Source organism: Sylvia atricapilla, chromosome 4 (genome assembly GCF_009819655.1).
Source record: "Sylvia atricapilla isolate bSylAtr1 chromosome 4, bSylAtr1.pri, whole genome shotgun sequence".
NCBI classification, from domain to species: Eukaryota; Metazoa; Chordata; class Aves; order Passeriformes; family Sylviidae; genus Sylvia; species Sylvia atricapilla.
Window position 1 is genome coordinate 58,923,003 of NC_089143.1, and position 25,878 is coordinate 58,948,880.

General features: G+C 40.0%; 1 protein-coding gene across 8 annotated transcripts in view; it reads left to right on the forward strand.

The window, feature by feature from the left end:
* WDFY3 (WD repeat and FYVE domain containing 3) overlaps positions 1-25,878 on the forward strand; it is a 153,114-nt gene that overhangs the window by 108,572 nt on the left and 18,664 nt on the right. For 3 of the 8 annotated variants that reach the window (XM_066318052.1, XM_066318045.1, XM_066318049.1), the window contains 24 exons: positions 116-277; positions 1,639-1,733; positions 3,747-3,867; positions 4,623-4,840; positions 7,486-7,721; positions 8,960-9,094; positions 10,187-10,366; positions 11,848-11,892; positions 12,375-12,608; positions 13,978-14,077; positions 14,731-14,891; positions 15,437-15,666; positions 16,492-16,601; positions 17,429-17,611; positions 18,500-18,657; positions 19,488-19,565; positions 20,281-20,508; positions 21,323-21,376; positions 23,193-23,361; positions 23,515-23,678; positions 24,432-24,580; positions 24,833-24,953; positions 25,328-25,413; positions 25,667-25,747. In XM_066318052.1, coding sequence (XP_066174149.1) covers positions 116-277; positions 1,639-1,733; positions 3,747-3,867; positions 4,623-4,840; positions 7,486-7,721; positions 8,960-9,094; positions 10,187-10,366; positions 11,848-11,892; positions 12,375-12,608; positions 13,978-14,077; positions 14,731-14,891; positions 15,437-15,666; positions 16,492-16,601; positions 17,429-17,611; positions 18,500-18,657; positions 19,488-19,565; positions 20,281-20,508; positions 21,323-21,376; positions 23,193-23,361; positions 23,515-23,678; positions 24,432-24,580; positions 24,833-24,953; positions 25,328-25,413; positions 25,667-25,747 — 3,498 coding nt within the window. The remainder of the gene's footprint in view (positions 1-115; positions 278-1,638; positions 1,734-3,746; positions 3,868-4,622; positions 4,841-7,485; positions 7,722-8,959; positions 9,095-10,186; positions 10,367-11,847; positions 11,893-12,374; positions 12,609-13,977; positions 14,078-14,730; positions 14,892-15,436; positions 15,667-16,491; positions 16,602-17,428; positions 17,612-18,499; positions 18,658-19,487; positions 19,566-20,280; positions 20,509-21,322; positions 21,377-23,192; positions 23,362-23,514; positions 23,679-24,431; positions 24,581-24,832; positions 24,954-25,327; positions 25,414-25,666; positions 25,748-25,878) is intronic. The other 5 variants (XM_066318046.1, XM_066318051.1, XM_066318047.1 and 2 more) reach the window with 4 other exon arrangements.

The window sequence follows — 25,878 nt, forward strand, 5'->3', positions numbered from 1 at the left end:
ACTGATGTAGTAGTAATGGGTTGTAATGTAGCTAGTAATGGGATTTACAGGATTAGGTGATATTTAGAGGATGCTCCAGTTTTAAATGGCCATCTCGTTTCTTTTCTTCTTCCAGCGAAGCAGCAAAGAATGCCAAGTTAATGAGGGAATTCCAGCTCATCCCAAGACTGCTGTTGACTCTTCGAGACATGTCCCTGTCCCAGCCCACTATTGCTGCCATTAGCAATGTGCTGAGCTTTCTGCTCCAGGGCTTTCCCAGCAGCTATGACCTACTCAGGTAGCCCACACCTGGATAATTCTTTCTTGGTTCTGTTATCTTGGTCAAAAGTACTTCATGGTCCTACTGCTGAGGAGTATGTAACATGGAATGCTCATGTACTGGGTTTTTTTCTCTGTGAGCTAGATTGAGCTAGACATCAGCAGTATGCTGAAGCCTTGGTTTGTGTGTGATTTTCAGTTTGCATCATGGTTGAATGATCAAACTGGTTTAATGTTCTACAGGTGAAAAGTGAAGGTGTTGAGGAGCCCTTTTTGTTCATGTAAAGCACTGAGCGCTCCTCCTGAATACCACTGAATATTATTTGAGATGTGCTAAAAAGATACTTTTGGTTAAAATGCAGTTTTGATTACTGTCTTGAATGCAAGGTTTAGTTCCAGATTTTTTCTTAATCATCACTGTATGAAAAGGTATTTAAGGCTGTCAGATATAGTAAAACTAATTCAGACTGATGAAAATTACACTATTTACTGCAATTCATATGTACAGGAGTATTTGAAATGTTTTAAAATAGTTCAACTCCTTGATAACTTGATTTCTTTCATCTCTCATTTCATGGAAATGGATAAAATATTGCAGGGAGCTCTTTGCATATGCATGGTCATGTTTCAGTTTCTTACTTTTAAGTACAATTAAAGGTGTCAGAAACCTCAACCTGAGCATCTTACCTGTCTTTGTTTTAATTATACAGAACAAAACCTATTCAATAATAAAACAATTGATTTTTTTTTTGCTTAAATGGTTACAGAATAGATTGTAGACCAGTGTTCCCTGATCTCCTTCCTGGAAATAAAAAATGAAAAATGTTGCATGAGTTGGGAAAAGTTGCACTAGCTAGGGATCATTTTAGGTTAGCTGCAGAAGAAAGAGGAATTTATTCCATCTCCTTTCTTGGAGTGGTACATCAGTGTCTTGTCATGGAAAACCATGACCCTGTGTTACATAACCTGATGCTATAGGCATAAATGTTCTTCCAGGGTTGAGTAACCACTGTTTTGATGTACTAATGGTTCAGCTGTAAGGGGTTGAGAATAATGTTTTGTTCTCCTTTAACCTGAGGTGTTCCTTTGACTAGGACTCAGCGCTATCTCCCAGTTCCCTTTCCTGAATCCTAACATTTTCAAGGACCTTTACCTGCAGACTTGTCTGCAAATGTTCCATTAATTACTACAAGTTAATTTGTGTTTCAGCTAGTAACTTTAAATGGAAGTGTTTTTCATCAATCTTCAGATGTGAGATAGCTGACATTTTTGGAAATCTCCCTGTCACTGGTGTCATGATTTTATACTGAAGGTGAATTATTGATGGATGAGAGTGCATCTGTCATATCAATGACTGATTTTTTTTCTGTATACATCAAGGTTTGGACAGTTCATCTCTTCCACTTTACCTACGTTTGCAGTCTGTGAGAAGTTTGTGGTCATGGAAATAAACAATGAAGAAAAGCTTGACAGTGGTAAGTGTTGTGACAGTACTTAGAAGCAGGAGAATAAAATACTTTGTGGTCTCTTCTATGCTTGAATACAAAAGATGTAGAAATAATGCCATTAACCTGGCTGCCAGTTTGTGGGGCTTTAGTTTTCATTATTGACTGCAGAGCAGAACACTTCTTTGCTTCCTTCGTTTAACACTGTGTGGTTTTGTTCTCCTTCCTCCACTTGCTCCTTCCAATCAGCTGTGCATCTCTGCTTCTTTGTGGGAAAAAGAGGAAAAAAAGACAAAAAAAACTGGTTACTAGGTGCATCAGCCCTCCAGGTGTGGAGGAAGTGAAAGAATTAACTAAGACAGCCTAGTAACTTAGGTAAAAAAAGAAATGTTACCATCCTTCAGTAATTCTTACATTGAATTGTTTTGAGACCATTTCTACCCTTATTTACCTTGCACAATTGCATTTTCAACCAGTCTTCCTGAACAGAAATGTTTTAGTCCCACAGTGGATGTCAGCCAAATAAATAGAAGGATTATCCAAAGAACCTGTTTCTACATCTCTTGGGACTATACTGGTGCAGAGGGGCAAGTGAGAGAGAAGTTTCTCCCTTTACAGTTAATTGTCACAAAGAACAAGGTTTGGGCAGTCTACACATTCTGGAGAGGGACTTTTCACAAGTGCATGTAGTGATAGCATGAAGGGGAATGGCTTCAAACTGAAAGAGAGTTGTTTAAGATTGGATATATGGAGGAAATTCCTTACTGTGAGGATGGTGAGGCGCTGGAACAGGTTGCTCAGAGAAGCTGTGAGTGCTCCAGCCCTGGCTGTGTTCAAGGCCAGGTTGGATGGAGGCTCTGAGCAACCAGAGGAAGTGCAGTGGGAGGTGTCCCTGCCCATGGCATGGAAGTAGGAACTTGATGGTCTTTAAGGTCCCCTCCAACCCAAACCATTCCATGATCCAGTGGGATTCATCACTTTCTTCCTGTGCCTCATCTGTCCCTTCTGAATAGTTTTTGGTTTTGTAGCCTCGAAGATGAGTAAATTTGGGCTTTTTAGTGAAAAAGAGAGTGTTGGGTGTTGGAAAGGGATTCAAATTTGTGTTCTCACTACAGGCTATCATTTTGTTGGGTTGGGGTTTTTTTTTTCCCTCAGAATACAGCAGCTTGAGCTGTTTTTTGCATACGTAGGGGACTGAAGAGCCTTGGGGAGAAATTCAGGGCGTGGAAGAAATGAAAAGAGAAGCTGTTGAGGCAAAGGGCAGGAGGTTTTTAGGCTACTGGTGTTCACCACTTCTGTTGGATTTCTGCCATAGAAGATCCTTTGTGTCTGCGTCTTGTACACAAAACCTTGGTCCAGAAATTATCCATTTATCTGTCTGCCTTCATTTTTCTGTATGTTGCCTCAAGCTGTGCTGCTCTTTTTTTTTCTTTAAATAATGTGAAAGCAGGGTCTTCCTTTGACAGCATAAGCTACAGGAAGAGGGATTTGCAAAACAGTCTGAAGTTAGTCCTGAGCTGCATGGATTGGCTTGGTTGCAGTAAATGTGTTTTTCAACTGATGATGAGCTTGGGGATGTGTTGAAAGAAAAGGAAACTAATTTTTCTCTCCATTTCTTAGATTTGGAGGAATTTGGGAAGTATCATTTCTTATGAGATTTCCACATCTTCCCAACCACTCCACTTTCAAAATGCAAGATGTTTATTTAATTGCCATGTTTTGCGGTTTTGAGAGAAGACAGGGATGGGAAGTAATGGTGACAGATAATGACCACTTCAGTTCAGATTATTGTCTGAGAAGCTATGATTCTCTTTTACCTGTTCTTCAAACTGCCCAAAGTCTGTGACAATGATAAGGAGGCAGCAGACATTTCTCAGCTCCCTATAATGGGCTGCTTGCACTTCAGCACAGCCTCCTTACAGCCTGGGTGGGGTCACGTTGTATTTGCTTATGTATGGAATTTATTAATAGCCTTTAAAATGCCCAAGTTCCAAAATCCTCATTTTGCCTCTTTCTTTTGTTTGGTTTTTTTTCAATGTTTAGGAACAGAGGATGATTTTGGAGGACTTGTTTCAGCTAATCTTATTCTACTACGGAACAGGCTTTTAGATATCCTTCTGAAACTTCTCTATACATCTAAAGAAAAGACAACTGTTAATTTGCAGTAAGTACAAAAATCCCTTGAGGTAGAGAAAGGACGTAATTTTTTATTTCAAGGGGAAGAATTATACAGCCTCCATTCAATTCACTAGTTGAGTTGCATCATTTTATAGGAGCTGTTGAATGGTTTATTCAGATGTCATTGAACTACTCTCAGGTATGCTAGTAGAAATGGGATACATGATTAATTTTGTTATTTTCTCTTAATTTCATGCATGGCTATAGAAAAGATAAAATCTGTCAAAGAAAATCTTTAATTTTTAGAGAACTGGGATAGTCAGCTTCAGTAGAAGTTATCACTAAGATTATCGACCCTAGAATGCCCCTTAAAGTTGCAAAAACCCCTTCTGAATACTCCCAAGCAACTTTTTCCTTAATAAAAACAAAGAAAAGAACAGCCTTTCTTAATTTTTTCATACCAGTTCATTTGGAAAATTCATGAAAACATTTTGTTCAACAAAAAAAATTTCAATTCAGAATTCCATGTTTTTTTTACCAAAAAGCACCAACTGGAGTATCTCATGCAATGGAATTAGTCCCAGGAGCTGTATTTAGTCTTTCCTTTCTTCTAAAAAAAGGTACATTAGCTGTTTCATTTAACAAGAGTTGATAAGTGATGTTTCTTGTTTGCAGCAAACTTAAGTTAGAGTTTTCTCCTAAAGTTTGCCCTGCAGCGGAGGACATTGATGTTTGCTGTCTAGAAGGAAACTAAATGCTGTAAAATGTGACCTTTTTTTTTTTTCCCCTCACTTTACTTAGGGCTTGTGAAGAACTGGTCAAGACCCTGGGTTTTGATTGGATTATGATGTTTATGGAAGAACATCTGCATTCCACCACAGTCACGGCAGCCATGCGAATTCTCGTGGTCCTGTTGAGCAATCAGTCCATCCTTATCAAGTTTAAGGAGGGTCTCAGTGGAGGAGGCTGGCTGGATCAGACCGATTCTGTCCTGACCAATAAGATTGGAACTGTGCTAGGTATGCATCTCAGCCCCTTGGGGCTCAGGGGTTCCTGGGAGCACCTTTGCTGGGCTGTTGAGCTGTGGGTTATTGTGTGGATGCTGTCTGGCTGAGGCCTTTCTGGTACTTTTGTCTGTGCTGCCATCAGATGGTTCTGCACTCCATTTCTCTTACAAGCAAGAGTTAAGATTTTTGGGGCAAAAGGGAGTGGTTTGACACTGCTGCCCTTAGCTGACATGACACTGATGTCATGGTAGTTCAGCTTGGGCTGATCTGCATGATGCCTATGTAGCTGTTTGTTTTTTTCTCTAACCATCAAGGTAAGGTTAAGTGTGTCCTGTGGACAGGCATGGCTGAGCTACATGCAGAGGAAACAGAGCAGCACCTTATGCACAAAGTAATAAAGATACAGTGAGTTACTTGTTCGCTTTTAATAGGGCATTGTGCAGTGTTATAGCTGAGCTGCTTTGACTAGTGAATGCTGTGTCCATCAGATTTACCAGTTTGGATTTTTGCTGTCTTGGAAATTTCTGCATTCACAGTGTCATCTCAGCATTCCTTTTCCCTTCTCTCTCCTGCATTCCTGTGTACACAAGCACACTTTCTATTAAAGGCTTTTTTTTTTTTTCGGTTCTTAAATCCTCAGTTATCCAGGTTATCAGACTTCTCAATTACCCCTTGTGACCTGGAATTGTGTATAAGGCTTTAGTGCTACAGGTCCCATTTTGAGCATCTCTGAGCTGTCTGAAATGTATCTCCAAATGTTTAAAATAATGTTTGTCACCTCTTTATGAAGAGGTATAGTGGCAATTTCCCATCGACCTGTTTTTTTTCTAGTCAAAATAAAATAGTGCTTTTCAGATGAATGTCTATTCAGGCTCTGGTGCAAACGCATTGACATTAAATGAGGGTCTTTCACGAGCCTCAGTAGCCTTTAGATCAGAACGGTGTTACCAATAGTACTTTTAACTTCATTGTTGTTCCTAACACAACTGTTCAAGGAGCAACCTGTCTGTGTTGCAGCAGTACATGATCTGTTACTGCACTAAAAGTTTTTCTGAATTGGTTTACTCTAAGGAAGTGATTGAAGTGTGGTTGAAGTGCTCTTCCTTCAGGAAGAGAGCTCTTCCTGAAATGAAAATACAAAAACATAAAAAAAAAAATTTTTCTGCTTTGTATCTTTGATAGATTTCAAATACAGTATCTTGTTATTTTTTGCTTAAAGACAACCCTTCTTTTTGCTGTTTCCCACAATATAATCCCTCAGGATATTCAGCTACAAGCATAGGATGGTTCTCTGCTTTGCCAGTGAATTAGGAGGATTAAGGAAAATAGCTTTTCAGAAGCTGTAAAATGCACGTAAATATTTATTGTTAAAATAAATGACATCTGTTGTTTAGCTCATTCTGATTGAGGTTATGTGTTTTATTTAAGAAACAATTTTGCGTATGCATTTCCCTTGCATGGTTGTGCTTTAAAATCTTGAAAGCTGTTGGCATTTTAGGGAATAGACTATTCCTTATTTAGTATGTACTTTAAATGTCTAATAGCATGAACATGTTCTTCAGTCACAAAATCTAGGATTTTGATTTACAATTATATTTGAAAGCATTTTTCGAGTTTCTTTATTTTTCCTGATATAGTATCACTTAAATTGAATCGGAGCTAGACTGTGGTGGAAAAAGATATTTTTAAACTTGAGTCTCATAACCTGATAGTGACAGATTATCTAATTTTTGTACACTGTGATTTTTAATAAATCATAACATACTGGCTCCAAGATTTCTCATGAAGCGAAGTACGAGGCATTTTTGTTGAAGGTTACTGATGGAATTTCTGCAACCATGTAGCACAGCTTTCATTAGTCTGATTTCTGATAGACGTTTCCTGTTTAAAAAGTCAATTTCTGGTGAAAAATGTATCTGTATTTGGGCCTCAGAAAAACCCCCTGACCTCTGGCAGTGTCAGAACATTGGCTCACAGTGCTGATGTGGAGATTGAACTATCTTCCTGCCTCTTTCCTTGCTTGAAAATCAGTGCTTCTGCCACCCAGGTGTGTTACTTCATTTTTTTTCTTTAAGTAGGAAGTTGAAATACGTAGGTAGAAGCACAGTCACAAAAGGTGGTTCTGGTAGCACTTAAATAAAGTAAGACTATTTAATGCTTACTACCAGCTGATTAGTCTTTAACAAAATACCTGTAATTAGGTGCCCCTGAGGCACAAGTTAGCTGCCTGTAGACTTAAATGTACCATGGGTTGCTGCTTTATTATCTGTCACTGAAATTAAGGTGATATTTCACCCTCAGCCAGCAAAATATCTATTTTCAGAGATATTTTTTGGGTGTTTTAAAAGTCAGATATTTTGATCACAGCCAGAAAATGAATTTGTGTCTGTAAGCAGTTGTATTAAGCAGTCTGTGTGGAACAGTGTGATCTATGTGGTACTGGGAAGCAGTAACTTCCTTTATTTTTTAATTGTTTAAAAAAAGTAAGACCTCTGAAGCAGAATGGTTTCCTGAGTCTGTATGCTCACATTTGCTTTTTTCAGCATTACTTTCTGAGGAGGTCCCCTTTGAATGTCACCAGGCGAGCAGGAAGGGTCCTCAGAGGTTATTGTTGTCCCTGTTAACGCTGTTGGCTTTGTGTCTTGTTTTCTGTGTAGGGTTCAATGTCGGCCGCAGTGCCGGCGGCAGGTCGACGGTGCGGGAGATCAACCGGGACGCGTGTCACTTCCCGGGCTTCCCTGTCCTGCAGTCCCTTCTCCCAAAGCACACCAACGTGCCTGCGCTCTACTTCCTCCTCATGGCCCTTTTCCTGCAGCAGCCAGTCACTGAACTGCCTGAAAACCTGCAGGTCAGTGCGCCTGTCATCAGCAGCCAGTGTAATCAGGGTGCCAAGGTAGGGATTATCCAGTACGATGTGAATGCAATTCTGTCTGTCGTGAAAGAAAATAACGGATTAACCAGGCCCTCTCCTTCTTCCCTGCAGCTGACTCTCAGTCATGATGTGGTGTTTAGTGCTAAGCTCTTTGGGGTGGGGGTATGTGGAAGCCAGCCTGCTATGGCTTAGCTGTCACTGGTGTCACTCTGGTCCATTTTGGGGTCAAATGAGAAGCAGATCCCTAGTTCAAGCTGGAATGCTGTGGGCATAGAAGGGAATGTGATCTTTTTCTTTCTTTCTTTGGTTGTGAGGTGGGGTTTTTCCTGTGTTTAAGAGTTCATGGGTTACAGGCAGAAAAATGTTGCTTTTATTTCAGAAAGTCTCTGTGGTTTTATAGGAAGACAACTCAGTTGTTGCTGAAAAATGCTGGTGGTTCTTATTCTGAACAGGTTATTTTGGGCTTTTTTGAAGTGATTGAGTAGATATTATATGACCTACAACAGTCCTAGGAAAGCCCAGGGTTGTGCTTTATGAAGAAAAGCCACACACACTCCAGGTAGACAAGGTGCCTATTTAGAATGGGTGCAGTGCTGACATCTGTTTATCAGTGAGAACTGAAAAGTAAAGCTTTCTAACCAGAGAGTGCCTCTGCCTCCTTTCTCAAGAGGAATACTTGAGAGCACATTCAGCACTCTGCTACCATGGGGTAGAGGGATGAAACTCACTCCTCCGCCTTACAGCATTGAAGTGTGACACGGTTAAACTGAACTAAATTCGACTACTTGGTAGCACTCTTAATATTAGAGGTGAACACTTGGTCCCTTTTTATTTTTAATTGATTTAATTATTTAGACTTGCTGGAAAATGCAATTGATTTGTTTATGTTACTCATATCTTTTTTTTTTCCTGTGGGGATACCATGTGGGTTTTACTGCTAGATGTGAGTCATTTAAGTTGATTGTGCAGCATGTATACTAACAATTCTTTTGCTTCAAAACACTTACATTCTTTATGAGAAATGAGAACTATGTGAGAAGATGAGAGCTGCAGTTTTGTTAGCTCGTGGCTGAAAGAAATTTTCTTCAGTGACATGTGACCTTCATATGAAGTTTGGTGATAAAGTTTGGAGGATGTAAAACAACTAATTTTTTATCTACTGCCAAATGAGTGTATTGTATCTGTAATAAAAAGTAGTATGCAGTTGCACAGGAGAAAGGAATTATTTAATGTATTTTCTTCTCTTTCACCTCTTACAGTTTGATTTAGACTCCATTTGGACATTCATATTTGGAGTTCCTGCCTCCTGTGGCACTGTTACCTCCTCAATACACAGTGTTTGCACAGAAGCTGCTTTCTTGTTACTGGGAATGCTGAGGAGCATGCTGAATTCTGTAAGCATAAAAAATTTTGCTTGTATTTCAGTATACTGTGTTGTTCTAGTTTCCACATGGTCAAAAGCCAAATTAGAAAGGTCAAGGCTTTGTTATAGTATCGTGACAAAATTAGTTGTGAGTTAGGCTCATAATACATGGGTGAAAATTTTAATTTTCTAGAGGTTTTCTATGTTGCTTTTTTCCAGTATCTGTAGAAATATCAGTAGCCACAAAACTCTCTCTGCTTTTTCACAAAAAAGCTGAGCTTTCTGTTTAGCTGCAGTTAAAACAAAACAAGAAAGCCAAAGGATACAGTGTCCTTGGCAGAGATAATTGAATTTCTTTCCCAGTTAACATCATGGGAGAATGTTTGAGACAATGTATCCCATCTGCTCAGAGCTATGTGAGTTGCAGATTTATTTTGTGAGTCTTCCTCATGCAGAGAAGGCCCTGACTATGAATAGCCCCATGCCAGAGGAAATGAATTTACTGCCAGAGAAATGTCATCTTCTCATCTTTGAGTCTAATGTCAAGAGTAGGGAAAGCTGGTTTCTCAGTAGAAAATGTTGCATTTCCTTGAAGCCAGAATGTGTTATCTGCTAGAAATTGCCTTCTGAAGTGCTTGAAAAGCAGCACCTGTTTGGTTGTCACCTGTTGGGTCATCATGAGTGTGCAATGTGCTCTATTGTTTGCATGTTTCTCCCAAGGTACATGTCCAGAAGCATCTTCTGGACAAGTGTACCTGTCCTGCAGTACCTATCTCTGTTGTCACACGTTCTGTCTCTGCTGGTGACCCATCATGGTGTTTGGTCCTCACCTGTTTGGATACACTTGAGACAGGGTTAGAGACATGTGCTGTGCCTTGTGTGCTGTCACCAGACATGTTCAGCTGTGCCATCGCATTCTGGGCTGGCTCCAGTCTGGTCATGTTTGCCAATATTTCTTGAGTCATTACATGATAGAGCACACATTTTAGCTTACGGTCAATGCTGTGCTGTAAAATGCAGTTGGCCTCCTGTTTGGGATGTGCCTGAAAGCCTGCTCTTCCTTTCTGAAGTATTCTTGGATTGGTGCTGTCTGTGCTGATCTGCTGTTTGTTTCTCAACGCAGCCCTGGCAGTCAGAGGAGGAAGGCTCTTGGCTTCGGGAATACCCAGTCACCCTGATGCAGTTCTTTCGGTATTTGTATCACAATGTACCTGACCTCATTTCCTTGTGGATGAGTCCAGAGTTCCTGTGTGCGCTGGCAGCAACAGTGTTTCCTTTCAACATCCGACCTTACTCTGAGATGGTAGGAAATCCAACTACTTACCTGTTCTATTTTTCACATCAGTGTTACTTTTGAGGACTTATCCCTACCCATCGTAGCAAGATAAAGCTCTACTCACAATGAACAAGAGATGATCATCAGGGCTGAGTTGGATGTTTTGTGCTTGGGTCGTGGAACTGAGAGAAGAGTGTGTTAAACTGCAGGGCAGTTGTTGTGCAGGGACATCTAAAGCAGCATTTTAGGGGCAGCAGTTTGCTTGTTTTCTAGTGGACCATTATATTCAATCGTATGAAAAATGTTAGCTCAGATTTACAAAAGCAAAATAGACTGAGTCAGCTCTCTGCTCTGGAGGATGTCACGAAACTTAAAACCTCTTTTTCCTCACACTTCCCATTTCTGCTTTTGTGGCTTAACCACAAAACACTGTTCTTGTATTTCCTGAAACTACTGAGTTCAAGCCAGGAGAAAGTGTGAATTCAACTTTGCTTGCATTGCTGCCTGAAGTTTTCTTTGAGCTTAGTGTCATTTGCAGACGATACTATTTCTAGAGTGTGAATGACAAGGGAAAAATAGATATTGTTAGCCAACATCTTAAAGTAGCTCTCTTAAGAACATGGAAAGATAATCAGTCTAGAGGTTACCAAATGCTAGAACTCTGGAGAGTATGATAAAAAACTTCAGGAGATAATTACTGGGAGTCTGATATTATTTTTGTTGTCAATAAAAGCAGGAGACCAATTTTTAACAGTGCCTGCTGGTGAGTGTCTCACAAACACATGGTGGTTTTTTTGCTTTTTTGTTAAACTTGCGTTTAAAGTAGATTCTAGAAGCTTGTTCTCTCAAAAATAAAGTGCCACTTACAAACTGGTAATGCTGATTTGGCATTCACCTGTACAGAGTTTTTTTTAGAGGAGCCTTTTGTCTCTGAGCAGGCTTGAACTACTAGATCCCTTGAAATTCTGGGTAACTGCCTGGCAACTTGAGCTCTTTGCTGTGTGAGGGTGCTCCTCACTCCAAATTGGTTTACTCCTCTGCCCAATTGTGTAGTACTAAGCAATGCCTGGTGAAGTAGCTGAATCACAGCCACATTTCTGCAACAAAACATAATCTAAGTTTAGCCATGCAAGAAGATTCTTAGCTTTTTTAAAAAACTTTAAGCTTTTCTGAGATTGCTGTTAAAACCAGAAAGAATACATATTTGGCATTCTCTTAATTTCTTGAAAACACTCTCCTGCTAAAGCAGACCAAATGTTCAAAACATTTGGTTATTTGACACATAAGCTGGTGATGCAAGAGGCCTGTTGAGGGAAATCATATTGTCTCCTCTTTCATTTAAAGAAGGGAGTTGCATAAGAAGAGTCAGTCTTCTGCATTTGACAGCTTTCATTACTGTTTGTGCTTTTGTTACAGTCCTCTTTAAGAGCTAGCCTTTCAAAGGTTTCTGTTCATCAGAAATGGGAAAGCTGTGGAGACCCTTTTTTTTTTTCTTCTTCTTCTTTTAGAGATTTTTGGGAAACCGGCTTACCCATAACTGCACTCTGATGAAGGTATTGTATTAAAAGAAAAAAAAAAAAGGCTCAGTTCCTTTTTTGTTTTATGTTATGTAAGCTTGATGGCCTTTTTTTTAGTTGGCTTCTGTCTTGATTTTATTTTAACTGCTTTAGTTAATGACTTTTTCAAAACTTTTCATTTTTCTTTTTTCTTTTTTTTTTTTTTTTTTTTTTTTCATTTTTGCAATGAGAACATTTATTTTTGCCAAGTATCTAGAAATCACCCAAGTAATTCTGTTGGCCAGGGAGCATGAAATGTAACTCATGCCAGATCATTGTTTGCCTTGGGAATCCAAAACTAGATGTTTCCATATTGGGGAACTGATCCTGAACATCATAATTTTCTGAAAAGGCTTCTTAAGAAGCCAAATGTGAAGTGAAATGCCCTTAGAAAGACAAGTGAAGAACAGACAAGAAGAACAGAAGAAACTGCCATTAATTAGCTGATCTCTGCAGTCCTAACATGCTGGTTTTTACAGGTCACTGATCTCGATGATGAAGTTGGGTCCCCAGCTGAAGAGTTTAAAGCCTTTGCAGCTGATTCTGGCATGAACAGGAGCCAGTCAGAATACTGCAACGTGGGCACCAAGACCTACCTAACCAACCACCCTGCCAAGAAGTTTGTGTTCGACTTCATGCGTGTGATGATCATTGATAACCTATGTCTCACACCAGCCAGCAAACAGACTCCACTGGTGGACCTTCTGCTAGAGGTAGAGTTTCTTTGGGGTTTGTGTTTTGGTTTTGTTACTTGAGCTTAGTTGTGACACCTTATTTCCCTAAAATGGTTTTTTTGTCTATTACCATACAAAGTTAGGCTAGTGATGACCTGAGATTCAGTGGAATTGTCATGAAATAAGAGTGGGGGGAAAAAAATAAGAAACACTAGTGTTTCATAAAGAGTAGTTTGATCACCTTTCTTTAATGGCTTGGAAAACCAGCATGAGAAGTTGTAGCTATCTTGAAGTTTTATTTTTGTGGAGTATGATTCAGTGGTTTAACACGTTTCCAACCATGACATCTATATTGATGTTGTTCAAAATATAAAACCCCTGCAGAAATATTAGGGGCTCTGTTCTGTTCGTTTTAGATAAAAAAGAAATGGTGCCATAGATGGTGCCAGTGAGATAAAAAGACATATGAGGCCATATACTATAAAATTTCACAGAATAACTCTGTTATCTTTCTGGAAATCAACTTCTGAAGTTCGTGACACTTAAAAAAAACATTGTCCTGCTAATGGTGAGGCAGGGAGGTGAGGAGTTTAGTTACTCTTTAACTGCCTACACCTTCAGACAGTACATTTTGAAATGTTCACTTCACGTCACTTCTCATTCTCCTTGACCTACCTGTTAGTTACCTCAACTTACATGTTGCTGAGTCTTCCTGATTTTTTTTGAAAGCTGCAGGAATTTTGGACCATGCTTGTGTGTTTCCTAACAAATTTCCTGGGGCAATTAGGCACCTCTTTGCTGTCACAAAGCAAAAACAAATGAAATGTCAGAAGATGTCAGTTATCCACAGACATTGGGAGGCATATTTGAGACCATGGTCAAGTGGCTGCAGTTCTTTACAGCTCTTTTAACTTTTATCACTTGTCAGTGCCCCTGGCCCCTTGGCATAAATAGAATTAGGTGGATACACACTGCTAAACTTACTGTTACTTCTCTTTCTACAACTTGAACATTTATCTGTCCCATTTACTGTTGTTTACTAAAGGAGGTGACTTGTGTCAACTGAGGAGATCACAGATTGACCATAAGTTTATAGTGGAGAGTTTTATGCATCTTTTCAGAATGTATTCTATTCCAGTTCCTATTGTGGCAGAAGATAAATTTCCTGGATTTAAACAGGAATAATGCCTATCTGTAAGACTGCAGGCAGCCAGTGTATACTTGACATGCATTCTTAAATTTTCGATGAAGCCAAAACCACACTTGAGACAGAGTGTTGACAGGAGAAAAAAAAAAGTAGCTCATGGGAGCTGAGAGAAAAGGAAATCACCCTAGAATGCCCTCCTTCTCCCTCTTTTTTGCTCAGAGATAATAATTATCCTAATATTATTTTAATACCTTTTTTTAGGCTTCTCCTGAAAGATCAACACGAACACAGCAGAAAGAGTTTCAGACATACGTTCTGGATGGAGTGATGGACCACCTACTTGCAGCTGATGTTTTATTGGGTAATATGGCAAAGTTTAATAATCAATCTGTTGATTTGGACAACAGGTTTTGATTCTGTGACTTTTTCTTTTTGGTATTCTCTTTTGTTGTAACTTGATCGTCTTAATTTTTTTTCTCCTGTCCCTTCCTTTCCTTTGTTGTGTAAATGGGGTTGGTGTGCTTGCATGTTCCCTCCCTACCTTGATTGTGCCAAAGCTGTAAAATGGGTTATTTACAAAAGCTGCCTGGCTTAGGGGCTCCAGTCACATTTCATGGTGGCTTGCTGGACTTCCTGGGAGCTCTTGGGCTGCTCTGCCTCTATCCCAGGTGTCATGAGGGGCTGGCTGCATTTCTGTTCAAACTTGCTTGTAAGACTCCCCATTTCTTGCCACAGCAGTAATTTGTCTTCCTGTGGGTGCAATGCATTAATAAAATAAATCAGAATTGTGTTTTAAAAATCCAGAATCATTTTTTAAAGGTGAAATAAAAGTCCAGGACCATGGTTGCTTACATCAAAGGGAAAGTCCTATTGTAGGGAAGCCATAAGATTTTAGCTTTCATTGACTCTTTCTCTTTATGGAAGTCTGGAAAGCATAACCTAATGTGAATGTATTTATTCAGATGGGGTTTTTTTGATAAATGTAGACAACTTTGGTATTTTTTTGTTACCTAGGTGAAGATGCATCTCTGCCTATAACAAGTGGAGGAAGCTACCAAGTGCTGGTGAACAATGTGTTCTATTTTACACAGCGTGTGGTAGATAAGCTTTGGCAGGGCATGTTCAACAAAGAATCCAAGCTTCTTGTGGACTTCATAATCCAGCTCATTGCACAGGTAACAGGGTTGTTGTGCTACCCTGCCTGAAAAACCATTTTTACAGGTTATGTTGAAATGCATGGAGTGATGTCACTAAACAGTCTGCATGTTTGGGTCAGCACAGAAATGTGCTTTCCTTTCTCCCAGGTTACTCTCTCTTTACTGAGCTTCCTTAGCACATCTTTCTGTGAAGACCAATTAAGGAAGAAGTGCTCTCAGATCACATTATTTTTTAGAAATCCCCCCAAATAAACAATGAAATATGCCTCTCATTAATTTTGAGAAGTTCCTTAAATTTACCTTGACATTTTTGAGAAGCTCCCTCACACACTTTTATTGGAGATTGGAGATTTTATTGGGTTTTAGAAATCAGCAGCATCTTTACAGATGTTAAAATTCCAAGTGTTTAATCATTAATGACATTTCAGTTCTTGAAATTCATGGAATTGACGCAGTAAAATGCCAGTTTGGGAAAATGAGCTTGGGTCAATTCAAGGAGGGATTGTGTGCCAGTAAAATGAGTTGCTGCTACTTCTGATCATGTTTTTTTTACTTCCCATCAGTCCAAAAGAAGATCTCAGGGACTCTCTCTGGACGCCATTTATCACTGCCTGAACAGAACCATCCTGTATCAGTTCTCAAGAGCACACAAAACTGTTCCTCAGCAAGTGGCTCTCCTTGATTCCCTAAGAATCCTTACTGTCAACAGGAACTTAATTTTGGGACCTGGAAATCATGATCAGGAGTTCATCAGTTGCCTAGCTCACTGCTTGATTAATCTGCACGTGGGAAGGTAAATATCTTAGGCAAAAGTGCATTCTAGAACCAGGGCTGGGAAGTACTGAAACTTTTTTTACTCACCTTGCAAATAAGTCAGCAAATTTTGGAGGGCTCTTTGTAATTTTCCAGCCAGTGAATTGCAAGCAAGCTTAAGAGATTCATTTTGAGACAAAATTAGGTTTAAAGATCCTGGAAATAAAGAACATTTTAACCTCTTTTGGTAGAGGTATTTTAAATACTGACAAATGTGTTTATCCAACTGCTTTGTTGTTAATCTTTTATAAATCGAAATGTGTTAAAGATAGAAGGAAACATTGGTGCTGGGTAATTAATAGTCAGAGGGGTCTGTCACTGGATTTATTGTCTGTTGAATCATCTCATACAAGTTCAATATCTTGGTATTTCTTCTGTATAGCATTGAGTAAGGGCAGTCATGCATTAAATCAGGTGTCTGTGACAAATGCTGTAGACACCCACTTTCCTGCATTGCTGCAAATGCCAGCCTGGCATTTTCATTTGTTCTTTCCAAGAGGATGCACAACTTGTGTTTTATCCCGAGACACTTGGCAAGAGTCATCAAACCCCAGTGTTCTCCATTTCTGGCCTTGTCTGTTTTGTGTTTCTTCAAATATCACCATCTTCCTCTACTGAAACCAGTGGCACATCATCTCTTCATAAACCTTCAGTTCAGATTGTCAAATGGACTGAAGTGAAGATGCTTTGCTGTAGTAGTGTGTATTCATCTTTGTGAATCTGGTACACAATTAAATGCTTTATCTTGGCTTGGGGTTTTGTGTCTTTTTATTCTGATGGTTGTTAATCCATTGTGTATTTGTAGCAATGTTGATGGGTTTGGATTGGAAGCAGAAGCCAGGATGACAACTTGGCACATTATGATCCCCTCTGATATAGAACCAGATGGAGTCTACAATCAAGATGTCAGTGAAGGTAATCTGAGAATGACAAAGCCACAGATGTCTCATGATGCCACTCCTGTAATGTCATCACTAGTCTTTTACCCCAGTGACTTGGGGCAGGGGGTTGTGGTGTGTTACCAGCTACTCTCTGGAGGGGTGGGGAGGGGGCTGTGTGTATATAAAAATATATTAAAAATAGATGAAAATAATCTTGGAAATACCAAGATAGACACATTGAGGATAAATTGCTGTTCTGTTAAAATAGTAAGAGCTCTTCCTTGTTTTCTGGACATGCTCCAGAATTAGAAATACAGTTTTAAATGCAATAGAAGTGGCTTATTTTAAGTAAGAAATATATGGTATAGACTATACAATTGCTATTTTGTGTCATGCTTAGAGTCTTTCACTCAAAGGAAATTTATGAACTAGCTGTGGAAGAAAGTATGCCGTGATTTTTAACTGTGTGTGTATAAATAGCTATGCAGGTAGTTAGGCATGCATTTTATGTAAAAATGCTGAAGCATAATGTATGTGTAGAATTATATATATATTTGTAGACACAGACTCCTATAAGGTTTTTTCAATCTCATTTTGTTAATAAATGGATGTGGGAGATTAATCACAACTAATCAGGGTTTCAAATTCACAGAGGAGAAACTGCCCAAATCAATTGTTAGAAGCTCTCTGATAGCATACATAATGGCAAAAAAGGGCACTCTGGCCAAAAGCATTTCACACATCTTGCAAGGGGAAGAAACTACAGTGTAATCACAGAAATTATTAATTTCACTACTGTAAAAATACCAATTCTGTGAGCACTGTAGAGAGCTTTCTGTATGTGATCTTGTACTCATGCAGGTCGCCAGCTTCTTTTAAAAGCCATAAACAGAGTGTGGACAGAGCTGATCCACAGTAAAAAACAGGTTTTGGAAGAAGTTTTCAAGGTGACACTGCCTGTCAATGATCGTGGCCAAGTGGATATAACTGTTGCCAGACCTTTCATTGAGGAAGCGAGTTTAAAGTGTTGGCAAAATCATTTGGGTAAGTCCTGACTGAGGATTTGTCTGTCCTGAAGGGTGGATTTCCTCAGAATGAACCATATGCACTGGATGTTTTAATACAGGCTTAACTTTTTTGTAGCTGTAAATACTCTATAAACTGGCACTGTATAATACAGAATCCTTCAGAAACTGGACCATAGTCAGGATATTCTTACACTCCAGTGCATAGGGCCCTCTGTGAGTCAACAAATATCATTTTGTGGGTTATTGTGGTTGAGGCATTGAGCTTCTCCTCATGAACTCTTACATTGGGGTGACCTGTGTTACCATTTCCAGGATTAGATGGGCCAGGCAGGCAGGGGGATCCTCTTGAGCATGTCTGGGAGCAGCCAGCAAGCTCTTGGTCTGGTGATGAGATGGGAAATGGGTGGCTGAGCAGTCCTTCTCTAGCAGCAGTGGTGCTGTGACTAATTCTTGGCTGGGAAATCTGTTCAAGGGAAGCAGTTCTGCAGGAAAAGGACCTGGGAATCCTGGTGGACAAGTTAGCTCTGCATCCATGTAATAAAGATCAACTGATACTTGACTGAATTAGTGAGAGTTTAGACAGCAGAAATTATGATTCCATAGATGTGACTCATTTGATGATTTCACAGTTCTGAAATAATTGAGGTTAACCTAGATGTACAGAAAACATATTTGGAAACCTGGAATACTTATTTTTGTAGTCTCTGTATTTCTGTGTGTTCCTGGCTGATGTTTGCTCAGGTTTCCAGTATCTCCTTGATGGCCAGTATATTTGCAGAAGTAGTTTGAGTAGAGCTACACTTTTTTTGAAGCAACAGAAAAGGTCATTTTATCTAAAAAAACAAGTGTAATGGGAGAGGGGAAAAAAACCTCTAAAAAGTGCTCAGAACACTTTTTTTTTCAGCTCATGAGAAGAAATGCATCAGTAGAGGAGAGGCTTTGGTTCCAACCACACAGTCCAAACTTTCACGGGTCAGCAGTGGATTTGGCCTCTCTAAACTGACTGGTTCCAGGAGAAACCGCAAGGAGAGTGGGCTGAGTAAACACAACCTCTCTACACAGGTAATTTCTGTCAAGTAATTAGTCTAAAATCCAGCAATGTGTGTTCAGGGTTTGTGGTAAATATCCCACGGTGGGGAATCTTGCAGTGTGTGAAGTATTATCTTGTGCTTGGTTTTCTTTCCCTTTTTTGACTGTCCAGACTGGGCTTCTTGGTTCTGTGTGTCCTAATTTAGTAGGTCCATCTGCATATCTATAACATTCAGCTGAGTGTTAACCCTTCATTGTTGGTGACACTGCTCAACTGCTTCTGGTTCATGACTGTGGTAGTCCGGGTTTTATGTTCAGTTTGCCATATTGCACTGAAATGGAAGCTGTCATACAGATGTTGGTCCTTTTTTTGTCCTGCCCTCAAGATGAAAAGAGGTTTGAAAGTTTTGTGGAAAAATATGCCATTAGTTCTCTTTCTGAGCTGAAAAATAGTAGGTGGCTTTGAGAAATTAATGAAATCTCAGTCCTTTTACTGGTGAGCAGGTGTACAATGAAAGGGAAGAACTTTACAAACAGAACTGACAGGAACTGTTCCTGGTTGTGTCAGGAGAGGAAGCAGTGAAAGTGAAAACAGAGATACCATGGGACAAAGTGAGAAGAGATGGGTGTCTTGAGGATTTCTAGCAAACTAGGCACTATCCACAAAATATTACTTTAAAGGAAGAAGGGAAAAGTCTTTCTCAGTGCCAATCTTTGGCTGTTTAGGAGTGTTCCAAATGTTTATTTTAAAGAATTATTCTTTGTGAGCAAGTTCAGCAAGGTGATGTATTCCTAGACTTTTCATTCAAACAAGCTCTTGTTTATGAAGTGTTATTCTGTCTGTCACCTTGTTTTTGTCTTAGGAAATTTCCCAGTGGATGTTTACTCACATTGCAGTGGTTCGGGACCTGGTTGATATGCAGTATAAAGAATACCAGGAGGTAAGGATGGCTTGCAGTGTTAATTACCTGCCACTGATGCTCTGGCCTGTTAGGTTATACCAATGCCATTTCTCAGTATGAGGCTTGTGAAATATTGGGTTCTTGTAGGTCAAGTGCTCAGATGTTTACATACAGTTGTTATTTTTAAATACAGTCAAATGAATGAATGAGGAAACTCATTTTGATCTGGCTGTAGATGAAAACTCTTGTAGCAATATCATGTGTTAAATCTGAAATCTTTTTAAAAAGCCTAAATTCCTTAGAAGCGTAAAGAAAACCAAAGCAGGGAACAAAAAGAGAGAGACTGGAAATACACTGTCTTCCTAAAGCATTGTAGAAAAACTAAGAGGAAATGTAGAGAAGCATTGTGTCTAGATGCTACTTTCATAGTAACACGAAGAAAATGTTATGGTATCATGCAGTGATAGAAAGTGGCTGGTCTTTGCCTTCTAGAATGAAATTGTTCCACCCTGTGGTGTCTGCCAAACATTCCCAAAGATGTTTGGCTCAAACTGGTAGCTGAGCTACATGCTATAGATATTAAGAAATAACATTTGAGAAACAGGTCATTCAAAGCAATTTGTTACAAAAACCAAACCGCTACCAAACTTTGCTTCATTGCATTTCTTTCTCCTGCGCAAATAAAGACAGGAAGGCCTCCAAAGCAATTTCTGGTTTTGTTCTTAAAATGATGTTTACACGTGTCTGTGTCCAGCGGCAGCAGAACGCGCTCAAGTACGTGACGGAGGAGTGGTCCCAGATCGAGTACGAGCTGCTGCGGGAGCGGGGGCTCTGGGGGCCCCCCATCGGCTCCCACCTGGACAAGTGGATGCTGGAGATGACCGAGGGCCCCTGCAGGATGAGGAAAAAGATGGTGCGCAATGACATGTTTTATACCCAGTATCCCTACATGCCCGAGGCTGAGCAGGAAACTAACTTGCTGGTAAGCATTCAGGAGTTTGGGGTGGGGGATTGTAGGCCCTGTTGCAAAATGGTTTGGGGTTTTTTTTTTATAGTTTTTTCTTAAGATGTGTTTTTTTCGCTGTTGGTATGACCTGCTATCCTGTCTGTTCCTAAATGGTTGGTAAAGTCCAGTTGTTCCTCGTGATATATTTAGGAAATGGACTGAATCACTTGGCTCAAAATCAAGCAAACTTGAAGAGATTACAACATAAGGGGTGCTGAGTGGTCCTGCCAGCAAACAGCACAGGCATCTTCACAAGCCTCCAGAGGCTGAAAGTACTGTAACTCTGTGAGGTTCTGTCTGGGTTCTTGGCCTTAGTCTAGATCATGTGGAAAACAGTGATCTGGAAAAAAAAAAAAAAAAAAAAAAAGGCTACAGGCCTTGGTTTGGGTGCACTTGGGAAATGTACTATCATCAATCCAGGAAGACAAAGGTGGGCTGTGTAGCAGAAATGTGTGTGGCCTTTGAAAGCTTAGCATTTAGTTCCTGTTAATTTTAGAACACTGTTTTCAATAAATGAAGCAGTCTTTATTGTGTCCTTTTGGGCATGCGTGCATACATGCGGGATTTTTTATCCTCAAATTATGCCTGAGTGTCAAAGTATTTTACAAAAGCAGGGAAAGCATTGAAGTCAGTCAGTTTGAAACTATTAGATAATATTGCTTCTTGTGGTCTGACACACAGTAGCTGTAGTGACAGACTAATTCACGAGGTAGAGAACATGCCATCATAGATTCTTCTCAAAAGTGTTCTTTCTCTGATGATGCTTATGTAATTGATGCCCTGTTTCCAGTCTGACTTCTCAAGCAGACTTCCTGAGACAGCTGATGATACCATTCCTCAAAAGGTAAAGAAACAAGTACACTGACCGAAAGAATGTAAAATAAATACAACTTCTCCTGCATGTTAGGCAGTCTTAACAAGGCTTCTACGTTTGGCTTTCAACTTGCTCTTTCAGTAAATAATTCCAGACCTAAGGATTTTTTCAGTAATCACATTAGAAGATGTTACTGTGCTGTCCTCAACCTTCACCTAATAAAACTTTCTGTAGATCTTCCCTTCTTTGCTGCACACTAACAGGCTGTGTTGGGCTGTGCTACCACTGTTCTCACTGTGTGGAGTGTTGTGGCTTTGGGACCTGAAACTATTGGTCAGTGGAACACGTTTAGTAATGGGCAACACATCACTTGGAGGCACTTACTGGGAAAGTGTTTCCTTCGAAGAGAGGATCTAGGGAGTGTTTTTTCTCCTTTTTGGCCATAATGGGCTTTAAAAGGCCAACTTTTGTTAAAGCCCATATTAATTTTGTCTCAGCTGGCTCCTCTCTGTTTTGCTATTAATAAAATGCACACATTTGCTTAGAAAATCTGCATCCTGTCTTGAAAAGAACAGACGTGCTTGGAAGTGGCTTCTCTGCAAGCATTTCAGTATTATGCCTCTCTCTGTTAACTGGAGTCTCAGTCTTGCCCATCACTAAGTACAGTGTGTAATGTGCATTCACTCATTTTGAATTCTCTTCAACAATAGACTAATTCCTATAAATGCAAGTAATTCTATTATGCAGAATATCTAATATAAATTGTTCCTATTTTCCTTTCTTCACCTTAGCAGTGCTATAAAGGATTTCTCTGTGTTGGTTACGTATAAGTTGTTTCCACAAATGCTTTAAACATTTATTAAGTGGCAATTTTGTGCTGATAAGGGGTGAAGACTTGGTTAAGCATAAGAGATCAAATTAAACTACAATGCCTTGAACTTTTGATTTTTGGGGGCAGCCAATTTCACCTGAATAATAAATTTCTGTGTTGCTGATCTTAGTATCTTTATCATCCCAAGCATCAACCTGTGATAAAGTTAGTTTGATTTCTATTCTGAATGTTGCTTCCTTAGTTAAGTGAGGAATGTAAGAATTACCCTGTGATGGGAGTTGGGACAGACAAAGAGGAAGGAAACACCACACACAGAGAAAAATCCCTAACCAAAACAACAAATGCTGAACAGAGCAAAAACCACCCCACAAAAAAAAAAACCCCAAACAAAAAGCCTAACACCACACAAAGGTACAAACAGTGCCCAAAGAATTACTTCAGCTGTTTGTGTATTCTCATGCCAGTCTCCTGCCATAAGCCATCAGAAACTAAAAAAAGGAGCAACTGAATTAATGAAGAATTTATGAATTTTAAAGCCAATCCCTAGGTGCTTTTAGTTCATACCAGCTTCTACATCGCTGTATCTTCTTGAGGCAATTTTTTATTATTACTGCCTAACAAAGAAGTCAGCGGGCTAACAGACAAACTGCGTATGTCGGTAGGGAGTAAAAAGGTGATGAAGTGGCCTTCTGAGCAATCAGTCTTAAGCACAAGAATCCCAGCCTTTTATGACAGTTCATAACATACTGGCTACACTTAGTCCCCATGTTGTAGTTTCACCTGCAGGCTTTTCTCCAACCCCATTATTGCTTGAGTGGCTCTATAGCTTCTTGCAAATTAGCCAATAGATCAGCTCTCCTGACGAGTCTCTGTTCCTGTCTGTGTCGGTGTATGAGCACGCACAAAACACTCGATGGGCATGCACAGTGCTGCACACCCTGCTCCTGAAACACCTTCATTGAGGGGCTGAGTGAGGGCTTGGCTGACCAAGTGATTTCTTGCGTTATTCCCAAGAAACCTGCTCGCTACCGGAGAGCCATCAGTTACGACAGCAAGGAATACTACATGCGCCTGGCTTCCGGAAACCCCGCCGTCTTCCAGGACGCCATAGAGGAGAACACGGTGGGGGAAACAACTCAGCAGGAGCCAGAGCACGGGGAGGACACCATTGCACGAGTCAAAGGTTAGATGGTTTGCTTTGTCACCTTCTCAGGCATTTGTGTGAAGACAGGCATAAGTCCTGCAGCACTCTTGTTTTTAGCATTGGGTCAGTAATTTGAAAGATTATAGGTTTTGAGAAGTCAATTTTTTATTATTTGTCTTTGTTCTTTTCCAGGCCTAGTGAAGCCTCCCCTGAAACGATCTCGCTCTGCTCCTGATGGAGGGGACGATGAGAACCAGGACCAGTCACAGGATCAAATTGTGGAGGGAAGTTCAATTGATGAAGAGGAGAAGACTGACAATACAACTTTGCTTCGACTTCTTGAAGAAGGAGAGAAGGTACTGTGTATTTCAAACACACTAATGATTTAAAGCATTGGAATTTCTTCATTATGTGTCCTAAGCTTGAATAGCTTCCTTGATCTGTGTATTTCATCAGCTTCTTTCTTAAAATGTGTATTTTGTGTGCCTGACCCTAAAACTAAAATGCTGTACTGGAAACTTTTTTTTTTTTTTTTTTAACCTTTTGCCTGCAAGGGAAAAAATTTCCTGAAATGAAGGCTATGAAGGCTATGAGCTATCCCATGCTTGGTTTGTTGTCCTGTCAACTTAATGATCAGAATAGAAAATAAACATTGAAAATATAAGTGGTGAACCTGGCACACTGTTCCTAATTAATTGTTGCCTTCATTAGAACGAGAAACCTTGAAAAGTAGTATTTTATCCTCATGATCAGTGTTGATTTACCATGCAGTGTATTTGGTATTTCAGACTTTGTCCATCTGAAGTATACCATTAAATAGCATTGTGATCATGGTTGAGTAGGCTTCAGGTTCTGAAACACATTCAGGTAGCATAGTACAAGTGGATAAGCTGGTAAATAGATACATTTGTGTCATGCCAATGAGGCTTTAACCAGCCTCCTCGCTGATTACTAGTCACTGGCATTGTGTCTGATTAAAGGAGCAACTGACAGGATTTTTGCTGTATGTACAAGGGCCAAAGCAGTGTCTGGGTCTTGTTCTAACAGAGCAGTGGTCTGAGCCTGTGCTCCGTAGCCTGCTTTCCCTAAGCATCTGCTTTTCCTCCCAGATCCAGCACATGTACCGCTGTGCTCGGGTTCAGGGGCTGGACACCAGCGAGGGGCTGCTCCTCTTTGGGAAAGAGCACTTCTACGTCATCGACGGGTTCACCATGACAGCCACCAGGGAGATCCGGGACATCGAGACACTGCCTCCAAAGTGAGTGCATCCACTGGGCCTTTCCTTCATCCTCACAAGCTGAACAGGGAGTGTTCAATGAGGGTTTTGAGGAGTCAGCCCCAAGATAATGTAAGATGCAGGAACACCTCAGGTGCTGAGCAATTTGTAGTATGGTACATTGGGAAAACAGCTGTTTCTGTAACTGGACTCTCATGTGAATTAATTAGATAATTCTTTTAATTCCTCCTCTTTTTCATCACTTCGGTCTTGCCTGTTTATGTTGCTTTACAGGATGCATGAGCCAATCATACCTAGGGGAGCAAGGCAAGGTCCAAGTCAACTCAAAAGAACTTGCAGCATTTTTGCATATGAAGATATCAAGGAGGTTCATAAAAGGAGATACCTTTTGCAGGTAATTTGGACACCATATTTGATGGGGGAGGCATATTTAGAGTGTTTTGATGATGTAGTTTTTAAAAATTAAAATCAGTACATAACTGATGAGTATTTGGAAAGTGAAGCTATTGACTGTTGAAATTGAAGCATTTGGGTTGGGCATCCTTGTTATAACTTACCCAGGTTTAGTTTATTGGGAGTGTCAGTGGTCCAAAAATAAAACATCTGGTGTGCTAAGCAAAGTCTGCTTTACCATAACTTGGTGCCTCAATGTAGCATGATAAAACTGGTCTGTGCCTCACCTTCAGAAAATAAGAAGTGTTGACATGGGTCAGCACCTAACAAGAAAATAAGTTAGTGTTGACATGGGTTTGTCTTCTTTGTTTTCAGCCAATTGCAATTGAAGTTTTCTCAGGAGATGGACGGAACTATCTTCTAGCTTTCCAGAAAGGGGTTAGAAACAAAGTTTATCAAAGGTATTGTAAAAGGAATTAGAATATTTAACATGAATGTTTGCAAATACCTGTGTGGAAGCTTTTATTGGTGCCTGCTAGCACCTTACTGCTGCAGGGAAGAGCCACTAGAAGGCACTACATACCTTCAGTGAGAGGAGGCTCCTGTGATTTTGTTGGAGGTGTTGTGGAGCTGCTCAAAAGGAAGTCTGTAACTGTACTGAATACATGCTGCTCCTCAGAACAAACACTAATAATCTTTTAACTGCTGCTGCAGGTTTTTGGCTGTGGTGCCATCTCTGACTGACAGCTCGGAGTCGGTGTCTGGGCAGAGACCAAACACCAGCGTAGAGCAAGGGTACGTGATTCTGTTCCTCACAGCCTCTGTGGCTCATCAGCTTCCAATAAACGATGCTTGCACTGATGTCAGGATTATCTGCAGAATATCAGAATTACCGTTATTAGTATACAGATACATTCTGAAAGGAA